Source organism: Osmerus eperlanus, chromosome 25, assembly GCF_963692335.1.
Source record: "Osmerus eperlanus chromosome 25, fOsmEpe2.1, whole genome shotgun sequence".
NCBI classification, from domain to species: domain Eukaryota; kingdom Metazoa; phylum Chordata; class Actinopteri; order Osmeriformes; family Osmeridae; genus Osmerus; species Osmerus eperlanus.
In genome coordinates, this window is record NC_085042.1 from 4,870,950 (window position 1) to 4,889,655 (window position 18,706).

Genomic DNA, 18,706 nt, shown 5'->3' on the forward strand with positions numbered 1-18,706 from the left:
CCCTTCCTGTCATTGATCATCAGCACTTGAGTTTGCAGAAATCCCAGACTGAGGGGGCGCTGGTCACGTGCTCTTACTTCGAAGTTGGTACAAATGAAGGGGGAGGGGGCTGCGGAGGGGTACAAGAAGCACATCCGATTTTTTCCCCTTCTGCATTATATTTACTTGAAAACTATACCGGATGGTTACAGGAGTGTTAAAGTAAAAAGGTTAACCGTTTGACATAAATTTAAGACGTTGCTCAGTTTTTTTTAAAGTATTGTTTTCCAAAAGAGCTAAATAGCTAATAGTTATGGACTACTTTTCTCAGCGGAGGGGATATCTGACCAAGGAGTGTTGCAAACGGTGCACTGAATGGGAGCAGTCAGTGAATTCGAGTGATATCAACGCCAGCCTGTAGTGCCCTACTGCTGCACTGCACATCAACATTTTACTTTTGGGGCAATTGGGGCACTTACAGTAAAATACCGCATTTATACCTCCTCGTGTCCCCTTCCCCTTTCCTTCTCTCTGTGGACAGTCCTAACATAAAGCTTCAAGAATGGCACAGATACTGCCGATACGATTTCAGGAACATCTGCAGGTAAGGAGAAGCGACAAAATACGAAAAAATATTGCGGCTGCGTTTTTAGGGCAGTTTCTCGTCTGTACAAACTCCTCCAACAGAAGCTCCACGCCGCCTTTTAAATGGATTCTGAAAGGGGTCTGCGTGGAGGCGCTCAATATAGACACAGGCCTAGTTTTTACCGGGTTGATGATGACTTGTAAAAATTGAACAGTCAGATCGTATTGGTGTATCCCACACTGCAGATCCTGAATCACGCCGCAGTTTTCTCAACTGGAAAACGTCGCTGTCACTGAGAATCATCCTAGGATTCGTGTAATGCCACAAAAACAGCACTGTTTTGACACTTAAGGACACTGAATTTATGCGTGAATCGAGAACACAACCTTATGCAGCATGACGCTTTCCAGCAACTGGGTGTATTAGATAGGCTACCGTTTTTTTGATGCTTTGGCGTGTTTACACGCATCATTCATAACAACTTTAATCCATTCTTAGATCATACCCCTATAGCATAGGCCGTAACGTTTCAACAAGCGACATAACAAGTTGTAACAATAACAATATATGACGTTTAGTTCACTCTATTCCATGAACTGGGCGATGCTATTTGGGAGAAGATAGGCAAGGTAGTTTTACGGTTAAAGCCGTTTGGATCAGAGATGCTCCATTTCTGCAGCTGTGTCTGAGCTATTTGGTAAGCTTATCTATTTTCTGATTGGGAGATGCTAGGCCACCACATCACAGCTGCAGTAGGAGTACAGACAGCCTCGTTTGACGGTTGTTAACCTGTCTAGTTTTCTCTGCACTGTTTTGATCAAAAGCGTCAGTTATTGTCTGGTCTGCTCTTTTCGGTTTGATGTAGGCTCCCATTCCCATCGTCTCCCCCGGTTACTGCCCCTGGCCCAGTTAGCGCCCGGCCCCTGCTTCTTGCGCCAGAGAAACTTTGTGACGTGCTCTGCACCCTCTTCCCTCTGTGGCCCGTTGTTATGGTAACTCCGTGGCTGTGAAATGGCCTTTCACTAGAGACACTACCCCCCCCCCCCTCCTCTCTCTCTCTCTGTCTCTCTCTCTGGGAGACCCCCCCCCCTCCCCCTCTCTCTCTGGCCAGTGACCCTAGTCCCTACCCTCAGTCATGGTCACTCTGAGCAGAGACTCGGATCAGCTACCCAGCCTCATCCATAGTGCTAGCTCAGCAGAGAACTCTGGTCCTTGGTGGCACCAGGGCAACACAGTTCTACTTAGTGAGACAGACAAAAGTCCACAGGGGCTAGTTTGACTCCTAAAGCCTTTCTCCTCTGGTGCAGTCATTTAGGTCAGAACCATATATGCTCCTCCCGCTTTTCTTCAATTTCTTTAAGTATTTCTAATGCCAACTCTGTCTCGCTTCCTCTTTGCTCTCCTCCTGTCCTCTCCTCCTCCCTTTCTCCGCCTCTTCCTCTTCGCCTGCCCTCTCCTTCCCCCTCTCCCCCTACTCATCCTCCTCTCCTCTCCCCCTCTCGTCATCTCCGATCTGTATATCTAGGTTGCTCCAGCCGAGTGAAAAATGCTTGGAATTTGCAAACCCAGGACTTTGGGCCTCAAGTTGTTTAGCTGTTTTTTTTTCTCCTTTTTTTTTCTCTTCTTCCTCTCCCTCCTTTCATGTCCTGGTATTTACAGTCTCTCTCAGCAGGCTGGGTCTGGGAGGTCTGGAGTTAGAACCCTCAGTGCCTGGGACCACTAGAACCAGCTCAGAACCAACCAGGTTAATCTGAACAGGGGGGACCCTATCACAACGCTTCTAGACCCGTCACTACTAGTGATTTCCTCGTGTGAGAAGTTCTCCAGACATGATCCGTATCAGTCACGATGACATAGCAGGTTATTAGCAGGAACTTGCCAGTAACTGGTGGATTGTGGTGACTCAGTGATTCAGCCCCCCCTCCCTCCCTCCCCCACCCTCCCTCCCCCACCCTGCCCTTTAGCGCTTCCTGGAACTCTGCAAACATGGCATAAGCTCTCTTTGACTTGATCTCACTCTCTCTTTCTCTGTTTCTCTCTTTCTCTGTCTCACATATCTTTCTGTCTCTTATGAACTCCTTTCCTCCTTCACACTTAGCCCTACTCCTCCAATCCATCAGTCATATCCTCCCTCCCTCCCTCCCTCCCTCCCTCCCTCCCTCCCTCCCTCCCTCCCTCCCTCCCTCCCTCCCTCCCTCCCTCCCTCCCTCCCTCCCTCCCTCCCTCCCTCCCTCCCTCCAGAGTGTGTGAGTGCGTGAGGGAGAGGCTGTGTTTGTTTGGGTACCAACTGGCTGTCTCCGTCAAGGCATGCTGGCACCGACCCAGCGTATTATATTCCTGTCCCACTGTGAGAAAACAGCAGAGATACAAGTCCCCTTGAGAAACTACAGGGTGCTTTAATGAGGTCTGCTTGAATAGCATCAGTTCTGTTTATTATTATTAGCATTGGTGTTTGTGTGTGTGTGTGTGTGTGTGTGTGGGGGGGGGGGTTCTGTGTGTGTGTTTTCTGGTGTGGGGGTTGGTTTTGCGTGTGTGTGTGTGTGTGGTTCTAGATGGTTCTGCATACGTGTGCTTTTGTAAGGTTCTCCGTGTGTGTGTGTGTTGCTCTATATCCAACATCTTCATCTGCGGTCCCCAGCTGCAGAACCTGGGGGTGAACCCGGCCAACATCGGCTTCAGCTACCTGACCATGGAGTCCGACAAGTTCATCTGCATCCGGGAGAAGGTGGGCGAGCAGAACCAGGTGGTCATCATCGACATGGCCGACCCCAGCAACCCCATCCGGCGCCCCATCACCGCCGACAGCGCCATCATGAACCCCACCAGCAAGGTCATCGCCCTCAAAGGTACACGCCGCGATGGCCTCACAACCCCTGCGCTGTCCATGGGAGGGCGCTACGCCGTGGAACAGAATAGAAACGATCCGTCGGTTTTTAATTACAGTCGGGCTTTCAGGTTGACGTTTTTTTTTTGGGGGGGGGGGGTTTAGCTCAGCGGTAGAGAGTGTGATTGTAGATTAGTAGCCCGCAGGTCTAAATCCAGCTCTGGATAAAAGTCGGCTAAATGGACAGGTTATAAAGATGCGTATGTTTGTCGTTCTCCGGCCTGTGTTCAGACAGTGTCCCGGGTGCAGCCTTATCTCCCTTCCGGCTACAGCAGAGAGAATCTGTTTATCTCTGTCCTAATGGCCTGGTTTCTCTCAGCTGTGCGTACGCTCGGATGACTCAGGTCTCTCTGCACAGAAATAGATCAGGGATATTCCACTGCCGTGTCCAGGCCGGGCACACATGCAGCAGGACCGCTGTCATTGTTATTTTAGAAAGATGTCTGACTTATGATGCTAAGTATGCTCTCCCTCTCTCTCTCTTTCTTTCTCTCTGTCTTTCTTTCATTCTTTTTCTGTCTGTGATTCTCGTTCTTTCCTTTCTCGCTTCCTCTGTCTGTCTGTCTCTCTCTCTCTCTCTCTCTCTCTCTCTCTCTCTCTCTCTCTCTCTCTCTCCCTAATATCATCTCTCTCCCTCAATCCCCTCCTGCCTTTCCGCAATTGACACTTTTGCTCTCTTTCCCCCTGCTTTCTGTTCTCTCTCAGACGGTGAGTCTCTCTCTCTTCCTCTCTTCCTGTCCTCCTGTCTGTCTGCCTGCCTGTCTGTTCCTCCTCCCCTCTGGTCATAGTGGTCTGGTCTCATGAAAGCCATTCTGATCTGTATTTACGGTCATGATCATGTGTTGGTCAGCCATCTGTCTGGCCAAACATATCTTTGCGGATTCGGAAACCCCTAGATTTGAATCCCTGTTCGGAAGTCAACGTTTGGACCTCACCAAACGAACTTGGCTACCTCATCCTCTATCTCACTCACTCACCCCCTCACTCACCCCCTCACTCACTCACTCACTCACTCACCTGTGTGAGAACCATACGTGTGTAAGCATGTCCTGTCGAATGCTGGTAGACCTTGTGGCCGGCTTCATCAGATATCACACACACCTTATGTGTGTGTGTGTGTTGAATGGGATGTTGAGCGAGACTCTAGTCTTCTTTTTACTCTAGATCATTCTCTGTCGCATTCAAGGTATGCGGTACCTCGTCTCTGTGTGTGTGTGTGTGTGTGTGTGTGTATGCGTGTCTAAAGGAGTCTAAACACCGGTTCCACTGTTCACTCTGAACATTGTAGGAGATGTTGCTCACCTGGTCTTAAGAACTGGTGTCTAACACGCATCACACACACACACACACACACACACACACCAGAGTGGACTACCCAACAGACTATCCAACACAGACGCCAGAGAGAACCCACAGTGGGAGGACCGTTATGTTTCCATATCTCCGTCCTGTCTGGAAGCTGCGTGTGTTCAGTCAGACTGGCGTCTGTCACACCTCCCCACCACGCCCTTCCACCTGCTCCACCTGGGATGGGAAACTAGACTGGATCTATCCAGCTCACCTCCTCTCCTCTCTTCTCTCCTCTTCTCTATGTTCCTCTGCCTTATCATCCTCTCCCATCCATTCCTTTTCACCCCTCTCCTATTCTCTCCTCCCCCCTCTTTTCTATTTTCTTCTGCCTTCCCATCCTCCCCTCTCCTCTCCTCTCCTCAACTCCCCTTTCCTCTCCTCTCCTTTCCTCTCCTCTCCTCTCCTCCCCTTTACTCTCCTCTCCTCCCCTTTACTCTCCTCCCCTTTCCTCTCCTCTCCTCCCCTTTCCTCTCCTCTCCTCTCCTCCCCTTTCCTTTCCTCTCCTCTCCTCTCAGCTGCCAAGACCCTCCAGATCTTCAACATTGAGATGAAGAGCAAGATGAAGGCCCACACCATGACAGAGGAAGTCATGTTCTGGAAGTGGATCTCCGTCAACACCGTGGCCCTGGTGACCGACGCGGCCGTCTACCACTGGAGCATGGAGGGCGACTCGCAGCCAATCAAAGTGTTTGACCGCCACGCCAGTCTGGCCGGCTGCCAGATCATCAACTACAGAACGGACCAACAACAGAAGTGGCTGCTGCTCATCGGAATCTCTGCTCAGGTACTGCACGCACGCACACACACACACGCACATACACACGCACACACAGACACACACACCCACACACACACTCAACACACACACTCTTACACACACACCTCGACCATACACGTGACATTTGGCACATGGAAGCAGTCCATATTTGACTCCCCCACCCCCCCTCACCATCTCCCTCTGTACCCTCTCCCACACACACACACACACACACACACACACACACACACACACAGCAAAACCGCGTGGTGGGAGCCATGCAGCTGTACTCGGTGGACAGGAAGGTGTCGCAGCCCATCGAGGGCCACGCCGCCGCCTTCGGGGAGTTCAAGGTGGAGACCAACACGGCCCCGTCCACGCTCTTCTGCTTCGCTGTCCGCTCCCAGGCCGGGGGCAAGGTGAGGCACACACACACACACACACAGGCATGCACATACACACAAAAACATTCCCAGGTCTTTGAGTTGTTCCCACTTTACATATCAGTCCCATGTAGTCCCTGGTGATAACCCTGTGTGTGTGTGTGTGTTGCAGCTGCACATCATCGAGGTGGGCCAGCCAGCGACAGGGAACCAGCCGTTCACTAAGAAGGCTGTGGATGTGTTCTTCCCTCCCGAGGCCCAGACAGACTTCCCCGTCGCCATGCAGGTATGCTTAGGACCCCCTGAGAGCTGTCTGGCATGCTGCCCCAACCGAAATGTAGAACACCGACTTTGAAGTGGTTTCATTCAGTTAGTTTCACAGTCCACTGTCATGATATTGCCCCTCCCTCCCTCCCTCCCTCCCTCAGATTGGCACCAAGCACGGTGTGATCTACCTGATCACCAAGTATGGCTACATCCACCTGTATGACCTGGAGTCCGGGGTGTGTATCTACATGAACCGGATCAGCGCCGAGACCATCTTCGTGACGGCGCCGCACGAGCCCACCTCGGGCATCATCGGGGTGAACAAGAAGGGCCAGGTGAGGGGAGCCGTCACGGCTGGAGGTCCGACGACCTCCCGTCTCTCATTGGTTGAAGGTCTTCATTTATGCGTCCAGTCTATAATCCTCCCCTCTTCCTCCTTCCGGATGTTTCCTTTTCCCTTTCTCCCTTTCTCTCCCGCTTTCTCCTCCTTCCTCCCTCTCCCTTCTTCTCTCCCTCCATCTCCTTGTTTCCCTCGCTCTTTCTCCTCCTCAACCCCCTCCCTCTCCCTCCCCCTCCCTCTCCAGGTGTTATCAGTGTGTGTAGAGGAGGAGAACATCGTCAACTATGCCACCAACGTTCTCCAGAACCCCGACCTGGGCCTGAGGATGGCCGTCAGGTCCAACCTGGCCGGCGCAGAGGAGCTGTTCAGCAGGAAGTTCAACACGCTCTTCACCCAGGGGTCCTACTCTGAGGCGGCCAAGGTGGCCGCCTCGGCCCCCAAGGTGAGGCTGGGGGCCGGGGCTGGAGATATGAAAATGTGGAGATACGAGAACTTGTGTTGTTTTGGTGAGGCAGAGGACCGGAGTTCTCTTGGTGACTAAATAGGGCAATGTGACAAACCTGAGGAGGGGGAGTGGTCCCCTGACATTTCTAAAATGAACGTCCCCCCCCCCCCCCCCCCCCCCCCCCCAGGGAATCCTGCGCACAGCGGAGACCATCTGTAAGTTCCAGAGCGTGGCGGCCCAGCCGGGCCAGGCCTCCCCGCTGCTGCAGTACTTTGGCATCCTGCTGGACGCGGGCCAGCTCAACAGGCTGGAGTCCCTGGAGCTGTGCAGGCCCGTGCTGCAGCAGGGACGCAAGCAGCTGCTGGAGAAGTGGCTCAAAGAGGACAAGGTGGGACTGCAGGAGCATGGACACACACACACACTAGACACACACACACACACACTAGACGCACTAGACACACACACACACACACACTAGACACACACACACACACACACACTAGACACACTAGACACACACACTCTACACACGCAAACTATAGGCACACGCACGACAAACACACGACAAACACACACGTTAGTTATACTCGGTATACTCTAATCTGTATATGTGTGTGTGTGTGTGTGTGTAGCTGGAGTGCTCTGAGGAGCTGGGAGACCTGGTGAAGGCAGCAGACCCCACCCTGGCCCTCAGCGTCTACCTCAGGGCCAACGTACCCAGCAAGGTCATCCAGTGTTTCGCTGAGACCGGACAGTTCCAGAAGATCGTGCTCTACGCCAAGAAGGTACCTCGCCTCTGGGAATGTGAATGGATACAAGAGAAAGGACGTGGTCGATGTACTAAATGCTGTGTGTGTGTGTGTGTGTGTAGGTGAACTACAGCCCAGACTGGGTGTTCCTGCTGAGGAACGTGATGCGAGTCAGTCCAGACCAGGGGCTGCAGTTTGCCCAGATGTTGGTTCAGGAGGAAGAACCTCTGGCCAACATCAACCAGGTATGAGCCAGTTACACCAACCAGGGGGGGACATTCTAGAACCTTACAGAATCTTCCACCAACCCACTTGACTATATTTGACTCCAGCCAGTCAGAGAACAGCTTTTAACTTGGTTGAAATAGTTAACGACCCCAGAAAATCATTTTTTTGAGGGCCCATTTATTTTTTACCATTGTATTTGTTTGACTAGTCATCTCTAGATGGCGTGTGCGCACACTCACTCTCTGGGCCTGGTATGGGAGCCACCCTATATTATTCCAGATGGACCAGCTATGCCAGGAATCCAGACACACACGTACCAATCTACTGATGTCAACCACACACACACACACATACACACATACACACAGACTGACCCCTCCTGAGAAGACCTAGCAGCTTACTGATCCCATCTGCCTTCATCTCAATCACACACACACACACACACACACACACACACACACACTCTCACACACACGCAGTCTTATAGCTGGAGGGGACATCTGAGGCCAGTTTAGCGTTCTAAATGATGCTGCTCAGGGCTAAATGGAATCAGAAGGGAGCTGGTCCTCGGACGGTTAGCAATGTTCTCTTTCTGCTTTCTTAATGGTCATCAACCACAGTGTTTCTATTTTAGCTCTCTGATTGGTCATTAACAACAGGAAGTGTTTCTATTTTAGCTCTCTCATTGGTCATCCACAACAGGAAGTCCTATTAATCATGAATTAAGAGTTTCTTTTCGGAAGGTTCTGTTTAAATCTGTTAAAGTCACCATTTAGTAGAGCTCCTGTCTATCTTGAGTCTGTCTACACCTCTGTCTAAACCTTGTCTGTGACTGGCTGCCCGTGTTCCCTCTCTCTGTTCTGATTGGCAGATAGTGGATGTGTTTATGGAGGGCAATCTGGTCCAGCAGTGTACCTCCTTCCTATTGGACGCCCTGAAGAACAACCGCCCTGCAGAGGGCCACCTACAGACACGCCTACTGGAGATGAACCTCATACACGCACCGCAGGTACACACACAACCCACACACAAAACACACACACTCAATAAGGGTATACACTGCATATAGGCAATACAGATTACTGTTATGTAGTTATATATTCTTGTTGGTATGTGTGATTCTTGGTATGTGTGATTCTTTGTGTCTGTGCGTTTGGGTGTGTGTTTATTTGTGTGTGTGTTTGTGTGTAGGTGGCAGATGCCATCCTGGGGAATCAGATGTTTACCAACTACGACCGCGCCCACATCGCCCAGCTGTGCGAGAAGGCCGGCCTCCTGCAGAGGGCGCTGGAGCACTACACCGACCTGTACGACATCAAACGAGCCGTCGTGCACACACACCTGCTCAACCCTGAGGTACGGCCGAGTGTGTGTCTGCACGACACCCCCCCTGTAGTAGCAATTTTGACGGCTTGATTTCTGAGGTTGGCATGGTGGTAAATGTGTGTGTGCGTAAATATATTTGAACCTGTGTGTTTGTCTCTGTGTCTATATTAACCCCCTACCCTCATCTCCTCTTCCTCCCTCCCATCTTTCCTCCCTCTCTTCCCTCCACCCCTCCTCCCCCTCCCTCGCTGCTTTTACTCCCTCCCTCTCTCCCTTCCTTCTCCCCCTCCCTCTATTTTTCCCCTCTCTCCTCCCTCCCCCATGCCTCTCTCTTCTTCCACCCACCCTCCCTCTTTCTTTTCTCCCTCCCTGCCTCCAGTGGCTGGTGAACTTCTTCGGCTCCCTCTCAGTGGAGGACTCGGTGGAGTGTCTGAGAGCCATGCTGTCTGCCAACATCCGGCAGAACCTGCAGCTGAGTGTCCAGGTGGCCTCCAAGTACCACGAGCAGCTGGGCGCCAACACCCTGGTGGAGCTGTTCGAGTCCTTCAAGAGCTACGAGGGTGGGTGGTCCTGGGGGGGGTTGGGACGGGGCTGGGGTCTTACACTGAGGAGACATGGCATCGGGGAATGATCCTGGTTCCAGTGGGGTCACTGAGGTTTCTAAACGGATGAACCGTGTTCCTATGTGTTTGGTTTCTCTGACGTTTCTCTCACTCTCTCTCTTCCTGCCCCTCCTCTCAGGCTTGTTTTACTTCCTGGGGTCGATTGTAAACTTCAGCCAGGACCCGGACGTCCACTTCAAGTACATCCAGTCGGCCTGTAAGACGGGCCAGATCAAGGAGGTGGAGAGGATCTGCCGCGAGAGCAACTGCTACGACCCGGAGAGAGTCAAGAACTTCCTCAAGGTACCAACACCAGGGGTTCCACGTCTGACAGGAAGGACATGGAGTGGGCAGTGGGAGTCTTGGAAACAGGTCCACACATAGTCTATTAGCAAAGAGAAAACAAGTCTGAAGCGGAAATTCGTTTTCACAGATGATACTTAAAGAAAACTGCAAATCTGTCTCCCTAGCCCCCGCATACACACTTTTTTAATATAAAATACATTACAAACGGATGCACTACATCCTTACTTATTGAAAAAGGTAGTTACCCACATTTGAAAACAAACCCACACCCCTGCTTCAGGTGACTCCTGTTTATCGTCTATCGAGGTATTCACAACTGGGAGACACAGACAGGAATCTATCCTCACCAACCAAGATGTGATGTCATCCACATCAGCGCTGGGCGTCTCCCTTCATGAACACAGTACATTTGGGGTTGACCCTGACGTTCTCCCTCCTCTTCGCCCTCAGGAAGCCAAGCTGACCGACCAGCTGCCCCTCATCATCGTGTGCGACCGCTTCGACTTTGTCCACGACCTGGTCCTCTACCTGTACCGCAACACTCTGCAGAAGTACATTGAGATCTACGTCCAGAAGGTGCCGGAAACCTTTCTCCTTCCAGGCTTGGCATGATTGTACAGAAGATATATAGGCCTTGAAATACATGGAAGTTAATTCATGTTGAACGCCGAACGTGATACAGGCTTGAAACACGTTTGTTTAGCTGACACTTTCATCCAAAGCGAGGCCGAGATAGTGCATGAGGAATGTACAGCATTAGATCAAGGATCTGAAGTATCCACACATATCTTACCCATCTTTAGTATCTATGAGAGTGCGCACGTGTATGTATGAATTGCTGATGATGTTCATGTGATAGTGTAATTCTTCAATGAAAAGTGTGTGTGTGTGTTCCAGGTGAACCCCAGTCGTCTCCCGGTGGTGATAGGAGGGCTCCTGGACGTGGACTGTTCCGAGGAAGTCATCAAGAACCTGATCACGGTGGTGAAAGGACAGTTCTCCACCGACGAGCTGGTGGCCGAGGTGGAGAAGAGGAACAGGTAACACGCGTGTGTGTGTGTGTGTCCATCTCCATCAGTAGTGAAGTTATGGTTTGAAATTGTCATTATAATCTTTTTATTATCATGTATTAACGAACTAACATGGGCATTTTCAAGACAATACATTGATTGCCACACATGACCCCCCCCCCAGACTGAAGCTGTTGTTGCCGTGGCTGGAGGCTCGTATCCAGGAGGGCTGCGAGGAGCCGGCCACCCACAATGCCCTGGCCAAGATCTACATCGACAGCAACAACAACCCGGAGCGCTTCTTGAAGGAGAACACGTTCTACGACAGCGCCGTGGTCGGGCGCTACTGCGCCAAGAGAGACCCGCACCTGGCCTGCGTGGCCTACGAGAGGGGCCAGTGTGACCTGGAGCTCATCAAGGTACACACACACACACACACACACAGAGACCTTGCCAAGAGGGATACACATACACACACACATACCTGGTTAATGTAGACACGTGTACACACACACACACACACACCTGGTTATTGAAGGTCATTGTCAAGGTGTCACGCGCGTGCTGTTGATACAACCGTGAGGATTCCAGGAAGAGCCGCTGAACTGCTTCTCTGCCGTAGGTGTGCAACGACAACTCCCTGTTCAAGAGCGAGGCTCGCTACCTGGTCCGACGGAAGGATCCGGACCTCTGGGCCAACGTTCTAGAAGAGAACAACCCCTTCAGAAGGCCGCTCATAGACCAGGTCAGCCCCCCCCGCTCAGGTCCACCTGTTGCTAGTATACCAGTCTAGTCTACCTGGTCTGCCTGTGCTAGTAGACGGTGCATAGCTGCGTTACCTTGTCCCACCCGTGTTCCCCTGTTCCACCTGTGTTCTCCTGTGTTCCCCTAGGTGGTGCAGACGGCCCTGTCGGAGACCCAGGACCCAGAGGAGGTGTCGGTCACAGTCAAGGCCTTCATGACGGCCGACCTGCCCAACGAGCTCATCGAGCTACTGGAGAAGATCGTCCTGGACAACTCTGTCTTCAGCGAGCACAGGTAGGACACACACACACACTCGCATACACACATCTACACACACACACACACACGCGCCTTGTCTCTGTATCACTACATCCGCCGTGTCCCGTTCCGCGCCCCAGAAACCTCCAGAACCTCCTGATCCTGACGGCCATCAAGGCGGACCGCACGCGCGTGATGGAGTACATCAACCGCCTGGACAACTACGACGCCCCCGACATCGCCAACATCGCCATCAGCAACGAGCTCTTCGAGGAGGCCTTCGCCATCTTCAAGAAGTTCGACGTCAACACCTCGGCCATCCAGGTGCAAGACACCCCACGCTCCACTAGGCTGTAGGAGGTCACCGCACTCTGGACCACACTCTTCCTCGCGCTCACATTGCTCACCCCCCCTTCCTTCCTTGCTCCTCCCCCCCCCCCCCCCTGCTACCCCCCCCCCCCCCCCCCCCCCGTCTCCCAGGTCCTGATAGAGCACATAGGGAACCTGGACCGCGCCTACGAGTTTGCGGAGCGCTGCAACGAGCCGGCGGTGTGGAGCCAGCTGGCCCGGGCCCAGCTGCTCCGGGAGCTGGTGAAGGAGGCCATCGACTCCTACATCAAGGCCGACGACCCCTCCTCCTACCTGGAGGTGGTCAACGCCGCCAGCAAGAACGGTGAGCCGCGCGCAGCGCGCGCGCGCGCGCGCGCACAGGCATAAAAGAGGCACTGGACAGAAAAGGCTACCTATGTGCGTGCCTAAATTGTGTGTGCGTGTGTGCTAGATAACTGGGAGGACCTGGTGAAGTTCCTCCAGATGGCTCGTAAGAAGGCGCGGGAGTCCTACGTGGAGACAGAGCTGATCTTCGCCTTGGCCAAGACCAGCCGCCTGGCCGAGCTGGAGGAGTTCATCAGTGGCCCTAACAACGCCCACATCCAGCAGGTAAGACCCTGACAACGCCCCAGTACACCCCAACTACACCCTTATACAGCAGGTTATACCCTAACAACGCCCCAGTACACCCCAACTACACCCTAACTACACCCTTATACAGCAGGTAAGACCCTGACAATGCCCCAGTACACCCTAACTACAGCCACACACACACCCTAACTACACCCACATCCAGCAGGTAAGACTCTGACAACTCCCCAGTACACCCTAACCACACCCTAACTACACCCATACACACCATAACTACACCCTTATACAGCAGGTAAGACCCTGACGACGCCCCAAGTACACCCTAACTACACCCAAACACACCCTAACTACCCCCCACAGAGCAGGCCAGACCCTGGCAACGCCAACATACCCACTGATCACACCCACAAACAACAGGTAAAATGCGCATGTGTTCATCTCTCTGTTCTGTCCTCTCTCCCCCGGCAGGTGGGGGACAGGTGTTATGAGGAGGCCATGTACGACGCTGCCCGGCTGCTCTACAACAACGTGTCCAACTTTGCCCGGCTGGCGTCCACGCTGGTGCACCTGGGCGAGTACCAGGCCGCTGTGGACAGCGCCCGCAAGGCCAACAGCACCCGCACCTGGAAGGAGGTGGGATGGGCGCAGACACACACACACACACACACACACACTGTATATCACAAACACACACACACATACTGTATATATACAAACACACACACACTATATATATATATACAAACACACACACACACATACTGTATATATACAAACACGTACATAGACTCACAGATACTTACATGCATGTAATAACCTAAAACGTAACTACATCTTGTATGTCAGAGGCCTGATGTGATGTTCCTCCCCCCCCCCCCCCCAGGTGTGTTTTGCGTGCGTGGACGGGGAGGAGTTCCGCCTGGCCCAGATCTGCGGCCTCCACATCGTGATCCACGCCGACGAGCTGGAGGAGCTGATTGGCTACTACCAGGACCGGGGCTTCTTCCAGGAGCTGATTGGCCTGCTGGAGGCGGCGCTGGGGCTGGAGCGCGCCCACATGGGCATGTTCACCGAGCTGGCCATCCTCTACTCCAAGTTCAGACCCGAGAAGATGAGGGAGCACCTGGAGCTGTTCTGGTCCAGGGTCAACATCCCCAAGGTGGGGAGGAGGGGGAGAGGGATGGGGGTGGAGGGGAGAAGGATGGGGGGGATGAGGCAGGAGGAGGGGTGTGGAGAGGTGTGTATGTGCGTGCGTGCAAAGGAGCCTGCTAATACTTGTATGTATGTATGTGTAACTGTGAGCGCACTCACTTCTTCGCTCTCGTCCAATCAGGTCTTGCGTGCAGCTGAGCAGTCTCACCTGTGGGCGGAGCTGGTGTTCCTCTATGACAAGTACGAGGAGTTTGACAACGCTGTCATCACTATGATGTCACATCCTACGGACGCGTGGAAGGAGGTCCCGTTCAAGGACATCATCGCTAAGGTAAACAAGTGTTTACTAACCGTGGTATTGAGTGTACAATATGGGCTCCTGTGTGTGTGTGTGTATATGCATGTATGTATATTCTTTTTAAATATACATTTATTATTGTTATGTTTGCGTGTGTATATCGAACCATGGGGTTAGGCCTCTGCGGTAAGGCCTCAACTCCTTAGTGCTTGTGTGTGTGTCTCTTACGGGGGTGTGTGTGTGTGTGTGTGTGTGTGTGTGTGTGTGTGTCTCCAGGTGGCCAACGTGGAGCTGTACTACAAGGCTCTCCAGTTCTACCTGGACTACAAGCCTCTGCTGATGAACGACCTGCTCACCATCCTCTCCCCGCGGCTCGACCACAGCCGCGCTGTCGCCTACTTCAACAAGGTAACCACGCCGGCCCGCCTCACCGTGGCAACCGCGCTAACCTACATCACCATGGTAGCCACACTGTGCACAGTACAGTAGCTTCACTCAGCAGAGAACCTCGAACGGAGATCTGCAGCTGTAGTTAAAATAGAAACATAATAAATGACAGAACTCTGAAATAATTAACTCCTGAGGGCGTGTGTGTCTAGATGAGCCAGTTGAAGCTGGTGAAACCCTACCTGAGATCTGTCCAGAGCCACAACAACCAGGGAGTGAATGAGGCCCTCAACAACCTGCTGACCGAGGAGGAGGACTACCAGGTGTGTGTGTGCGCGTCTGTGCACCCAGTGCGTGTAACTTTACCTCTGTCGGCATGACGATGTAGTTGTGTGCAAGACTATGCCTTTTATACCTGTGTGTGTGTGTGTGTGTGTGTGTCTCCTCAGGGCCTGAGGGCGTCTATAGATGCCTATGATAACTTTGACACCATCAGCCTGGCCCAGCGCCTGGAGAAGCACGAGCTGATCGAGTTCCGCCGCATCGCCGCCCACCTGTACAAGAGCACCCACCGCTGGAGGCAGAGCGTGGAGCTCTGCAAGAAGGACAAGCTCTACAAGGTCAGCCCCCCCATGTGCTCTGTGTCTGTATGCGTGAGTGCGTCCGTATGTGTGCGTCTGTATGAGTGTGTGTGTGTCTGTATGCGTCTGTGCGTGTCTGTATGTGCGTGTGTGTGTGTCTGTGGGTGAGTGTCTCATCTTTCTGTCCCTCACACACTCTCCCCCCCCCCCCCTTCGTCCTGTCCCAGGACGCCATGCTGTACGCCGCCGAGTCGAAGGAGGCGGAGCTGGCGGAGGCGCTGCTGCAGTGGTTCCTGGAGGAGGGCAGGAGGGAGTGCTTCGCCGCCTGCCTCTTCACCTCCTACGACCTGCTGCGGCCCGACGTGGTGCTGGAGACGGCCTGGAGGCACGGCCTGGTGGACTTCGCCATGCCCTACTTCATCCAGGTCATGAGGGAGTACCTCTCCAAGGTGGGCCCCCGGGAACGCTGCCTCGGAACCCACGCTGTTACTAGTTACCGCGGTTACTCATGACAGTGTTGTTTATGTTTATCATGGTGTGGAGATGTTTATGCAGTCTTCACGGGTAGGGTACTTCTACGACCAGCGAGTGTGTGTGTGTGTGTGTGTAGATTTGAACCGTGTTGAGATGAGAGCGTGCGTGTGTGTGAAGTGGGAAGCCCCTGGGGGTTCTCAACCCGCTCAGAGGAGCTCAGCAATCGCTCCCCCTCCCTTCCGGTGAACTTTGACCTGTGACATCACGCGGGGCCATCTGTGTGGCTTCTCTTCCAGGTGGATGAGGCGATGGAGAAGGTGACGGTCTCTGGCCCTCTTTTATACCTCTTTCTCTCTCTCTCTCTTGGTTCTGTCTGTTTTCTTCCTGTGGTAACATAGACCCCCCGGGTGTCTGATGTAGGGGCCCCAGCATGGAGGAGCTATCTCACCCTGAGGTGTCTGATGTAGGGGCCCCAGCATGGAGGAGCTAGCTCACCCTGAGGTGTCTGGCTCGGGGCCCGGTGGACTCCTCTCTCTGGTCTTCTAACCCTGGCCCCCCTCTCGCCGACCTAACCAGCTAGCCGAGGGGGACATTCTGTCTGGGTGGTCTCCTGTCCTCGCCTCCTTTTCTTAGCCCCTCCCCCCCTATTTTCCTTAGTCTCCTCCCCCCCACCTCCTGCCCTTTGACACGGGTCACAGAGGGTGGGGGTGGGGGGGTGGGGGATGACAGCTTGGAGGGGTTATAGGGGAGGAAGGGGAACCACTCCAGACACAGGATGAATCCCTGCACTGCTTGGTCATGATCACCAGTAACACACAGACTGCTTGGTCATGCTTAGCTGACAGAACGGCTTGTAATCTAACCCTATGTTAGACTAGGTGGACATCTCCAGTTCCTGTGAGCTCATCACATGCTTGGTGAGCCTTACACACACACACACACACACACACACCATGATTATTCTAGATACCGTTTTGTATGACACTATTTTGAACAAAATCCTCCAAATTCAATTTTTTGGGGGAAACTAGCCTGGTGCCAAATGCTGAATCATCTCTGTATAAGCCCTCGCACGCGTTAGCTAGCCTGCTAGCTCCAAGAGACAACCTGTAGCCTGACTTGACACCAGCACTGCTCAACGCTGCCCTCCTGTGGTCATGAAAGTATCACCCCCCCCAGCTGTAGAGGGGATGAGGGCATTAGCCCGTCACCCAACCACCCTGCCACTAGCATATTGTGGCCAGGCTTACCTGTCGGCTGGTGTGGAGATTTGTTTGAACACAGTGTTGCACATCGGGGAGTGGCCTCAGTCTCTCCTTTTAGAGAACACAGATAGAGAGGATCACTAGGACTCTTAGACGATTGGCTCTGGAATGGAACTGTGGAGCCCTAGGCTGAGAGATGCTTCTAGAAGTAATCAGACCAGTGCTGCAGACACAAATAGTTTGAGGCTCTGTGTATTTGCTATGATAAGTGTTACAGTAGTGGTCAATAGCATAACCCCACTCTGCTCTAGACTGCATAGAACACTGCCATGTATCTAGAGAGTACTGCAAATGTGTGTGTGTGTAGTCTTGAGTATCTCTCTGTGTCCTTGCCTGTGTGTGTGTGTCGTGTGTTTGCCTGAGTGTGTGTGAATGTCGACTGCCTGTCCAGTTCTGACCTCGTCCGTGTTGTCCGTGTGGCCAGGTGGACAAGCTGGAGGAAGCTGAAGGTCTGAGGAAGACTGAAGAGGAAGTGACTGAACCTGCAGCCATAGTGTTTGGTAGGTGCTTGGTCATTCTCGTAGTGTTTGGTAGGTCAGTAGTCTTTTCCATAGTGTTTGGTAAGTCTAGGTTTGTTGTAAGTGACCCTGTGTGTGTTGTGTTTGTGTGTGTGTGTGTGTGTGAGCAGGCCAGCAGCTGATGTTGACGGCAGGCCCGGCCCCCGTGGCCCCCCAGCCAGGCTACCCCCCCTACGGCTACGCAGCTCCTGGTTACCCCACCCAGACGCCCTACGGATACAACATGTAGACCCCCACACGCACACACACAGCCCCTGACCCCCCTCTCTCCCCCACACACACACACACACACACACACACACACACTGGACCTAAACCACAACCTTGCTGCTCTGGGTGTCACCCAGCCCAACTGACAGTATGTAGAGGAGACCCCTGAAACCTAACTACCCCCTCCCCCCTACACCCCCTTCCCAATCTCCCTCCCCTCTCCTCCATGCAACAAAGGACACCCCCCCCTCCCCCATGTGCCCCTATCCTCATCCATTCACCCACCCAACACCCCACCGCCCCACCTAGCAGTCAAACTGGGAATTGCGCGATACAGCATGAAGTCAGCTTTTAACTCTTAATAACACATAGACGATAAGTTACCGCCCCCCCACCCCTCATCCAGGTACTCCTGCTGTTCCGCATAAACTGTGTTAATGGTAGAACAGCACTCTGAATCATGGTTTTTCTAGAGATGAAACTCAGCACTGATGACAAAGAGACTTTGTTTCCGAGGCGACGGGACGGGAAGGAGGGTGGGACACGGCATCCAGCTTTCTGACCCCCCCTGAGAACCCCCTCCCCTCCAACAGCACTGCAAAGGCCTTATCTACTGGAGGAGGAGGAGGAGGAAGAGGAGAAGGGGAGACTGGGGGAGGAGTGAAATCGGCTCATCGCTCACTTCT

The 18,706-nt window shown here is 53.1% G+C and overlaps 1 protein-coding gene across 2 annotated transcripts; it reads left to right on the forward strand.

The window, feature by feature from the left end:
• Positions 1 to 201: 201 nt before the first annotated feature.
• Positions 202 to 18,068, forward strand: cltcl1 (clathrin, heavy chain-like 1). Of its 2 annotated transcripts, XM_062451139.1 has the most exons (32): positions 202 to 583; positions 3,204 to 3,411; positions 5,315 to 5,583; positions 5,814 to 5,975; positions 6,112 to 6,225; positions 6,368 to 6,541; positions 6,791 to 6,988; positions 7,179 to 7,379; positions 7,624 to 7,776; positions 7,863 to 7,985; positions 8,840 to 8,977; positions 9,160 to 9,324; positions 9,674 to 9,854; positions 10,036 to 10,199; positions 10,653 to 10,778; positions 11,100 to 11,242; positions 11,397 to 11,631; positions 11,835 to 11,957; positions 12,105 to 12,250; positions 12,355 to 12,538; positions 12,695 to 12,887; positions 12,996 to 13,153; positions 13,604 to 13,768; positions 14,019 to 14,294; positions 14,469 to 14,618; positions 14,862 to 14,993; positions 15,185 to 15,295; positions 15,422 to 15,592; positions 15,781 to 16,002; positions 16,324 to 16,350; positions 17,717 to 17,792; positions 17,921 to 18,068. In XM_062451139.1, the coding sequence occupies exons 1-32, from the start codon at positions 542 to 544 to the stop codon at positions 18,037 to 18,039; spliced, it is 5,049 nt and encodes a 1,682-aa protein (XP_062307123.1). In that variant the 5' UTR covers positions 202 to 541; the 3' UTR covers positions 18,040 to 18,068. The 2 variants fall into 2 exon arrangements, with proteins under 2 accessions (XP_062307123.1, XP_062307124.1); XM_062451140.1 differs by lacking the exon at positions 16,324 to 16,350.
• The last annotated feature ends 638 nt before the right edge of the window (positions 18,069 to 18,706 follow it).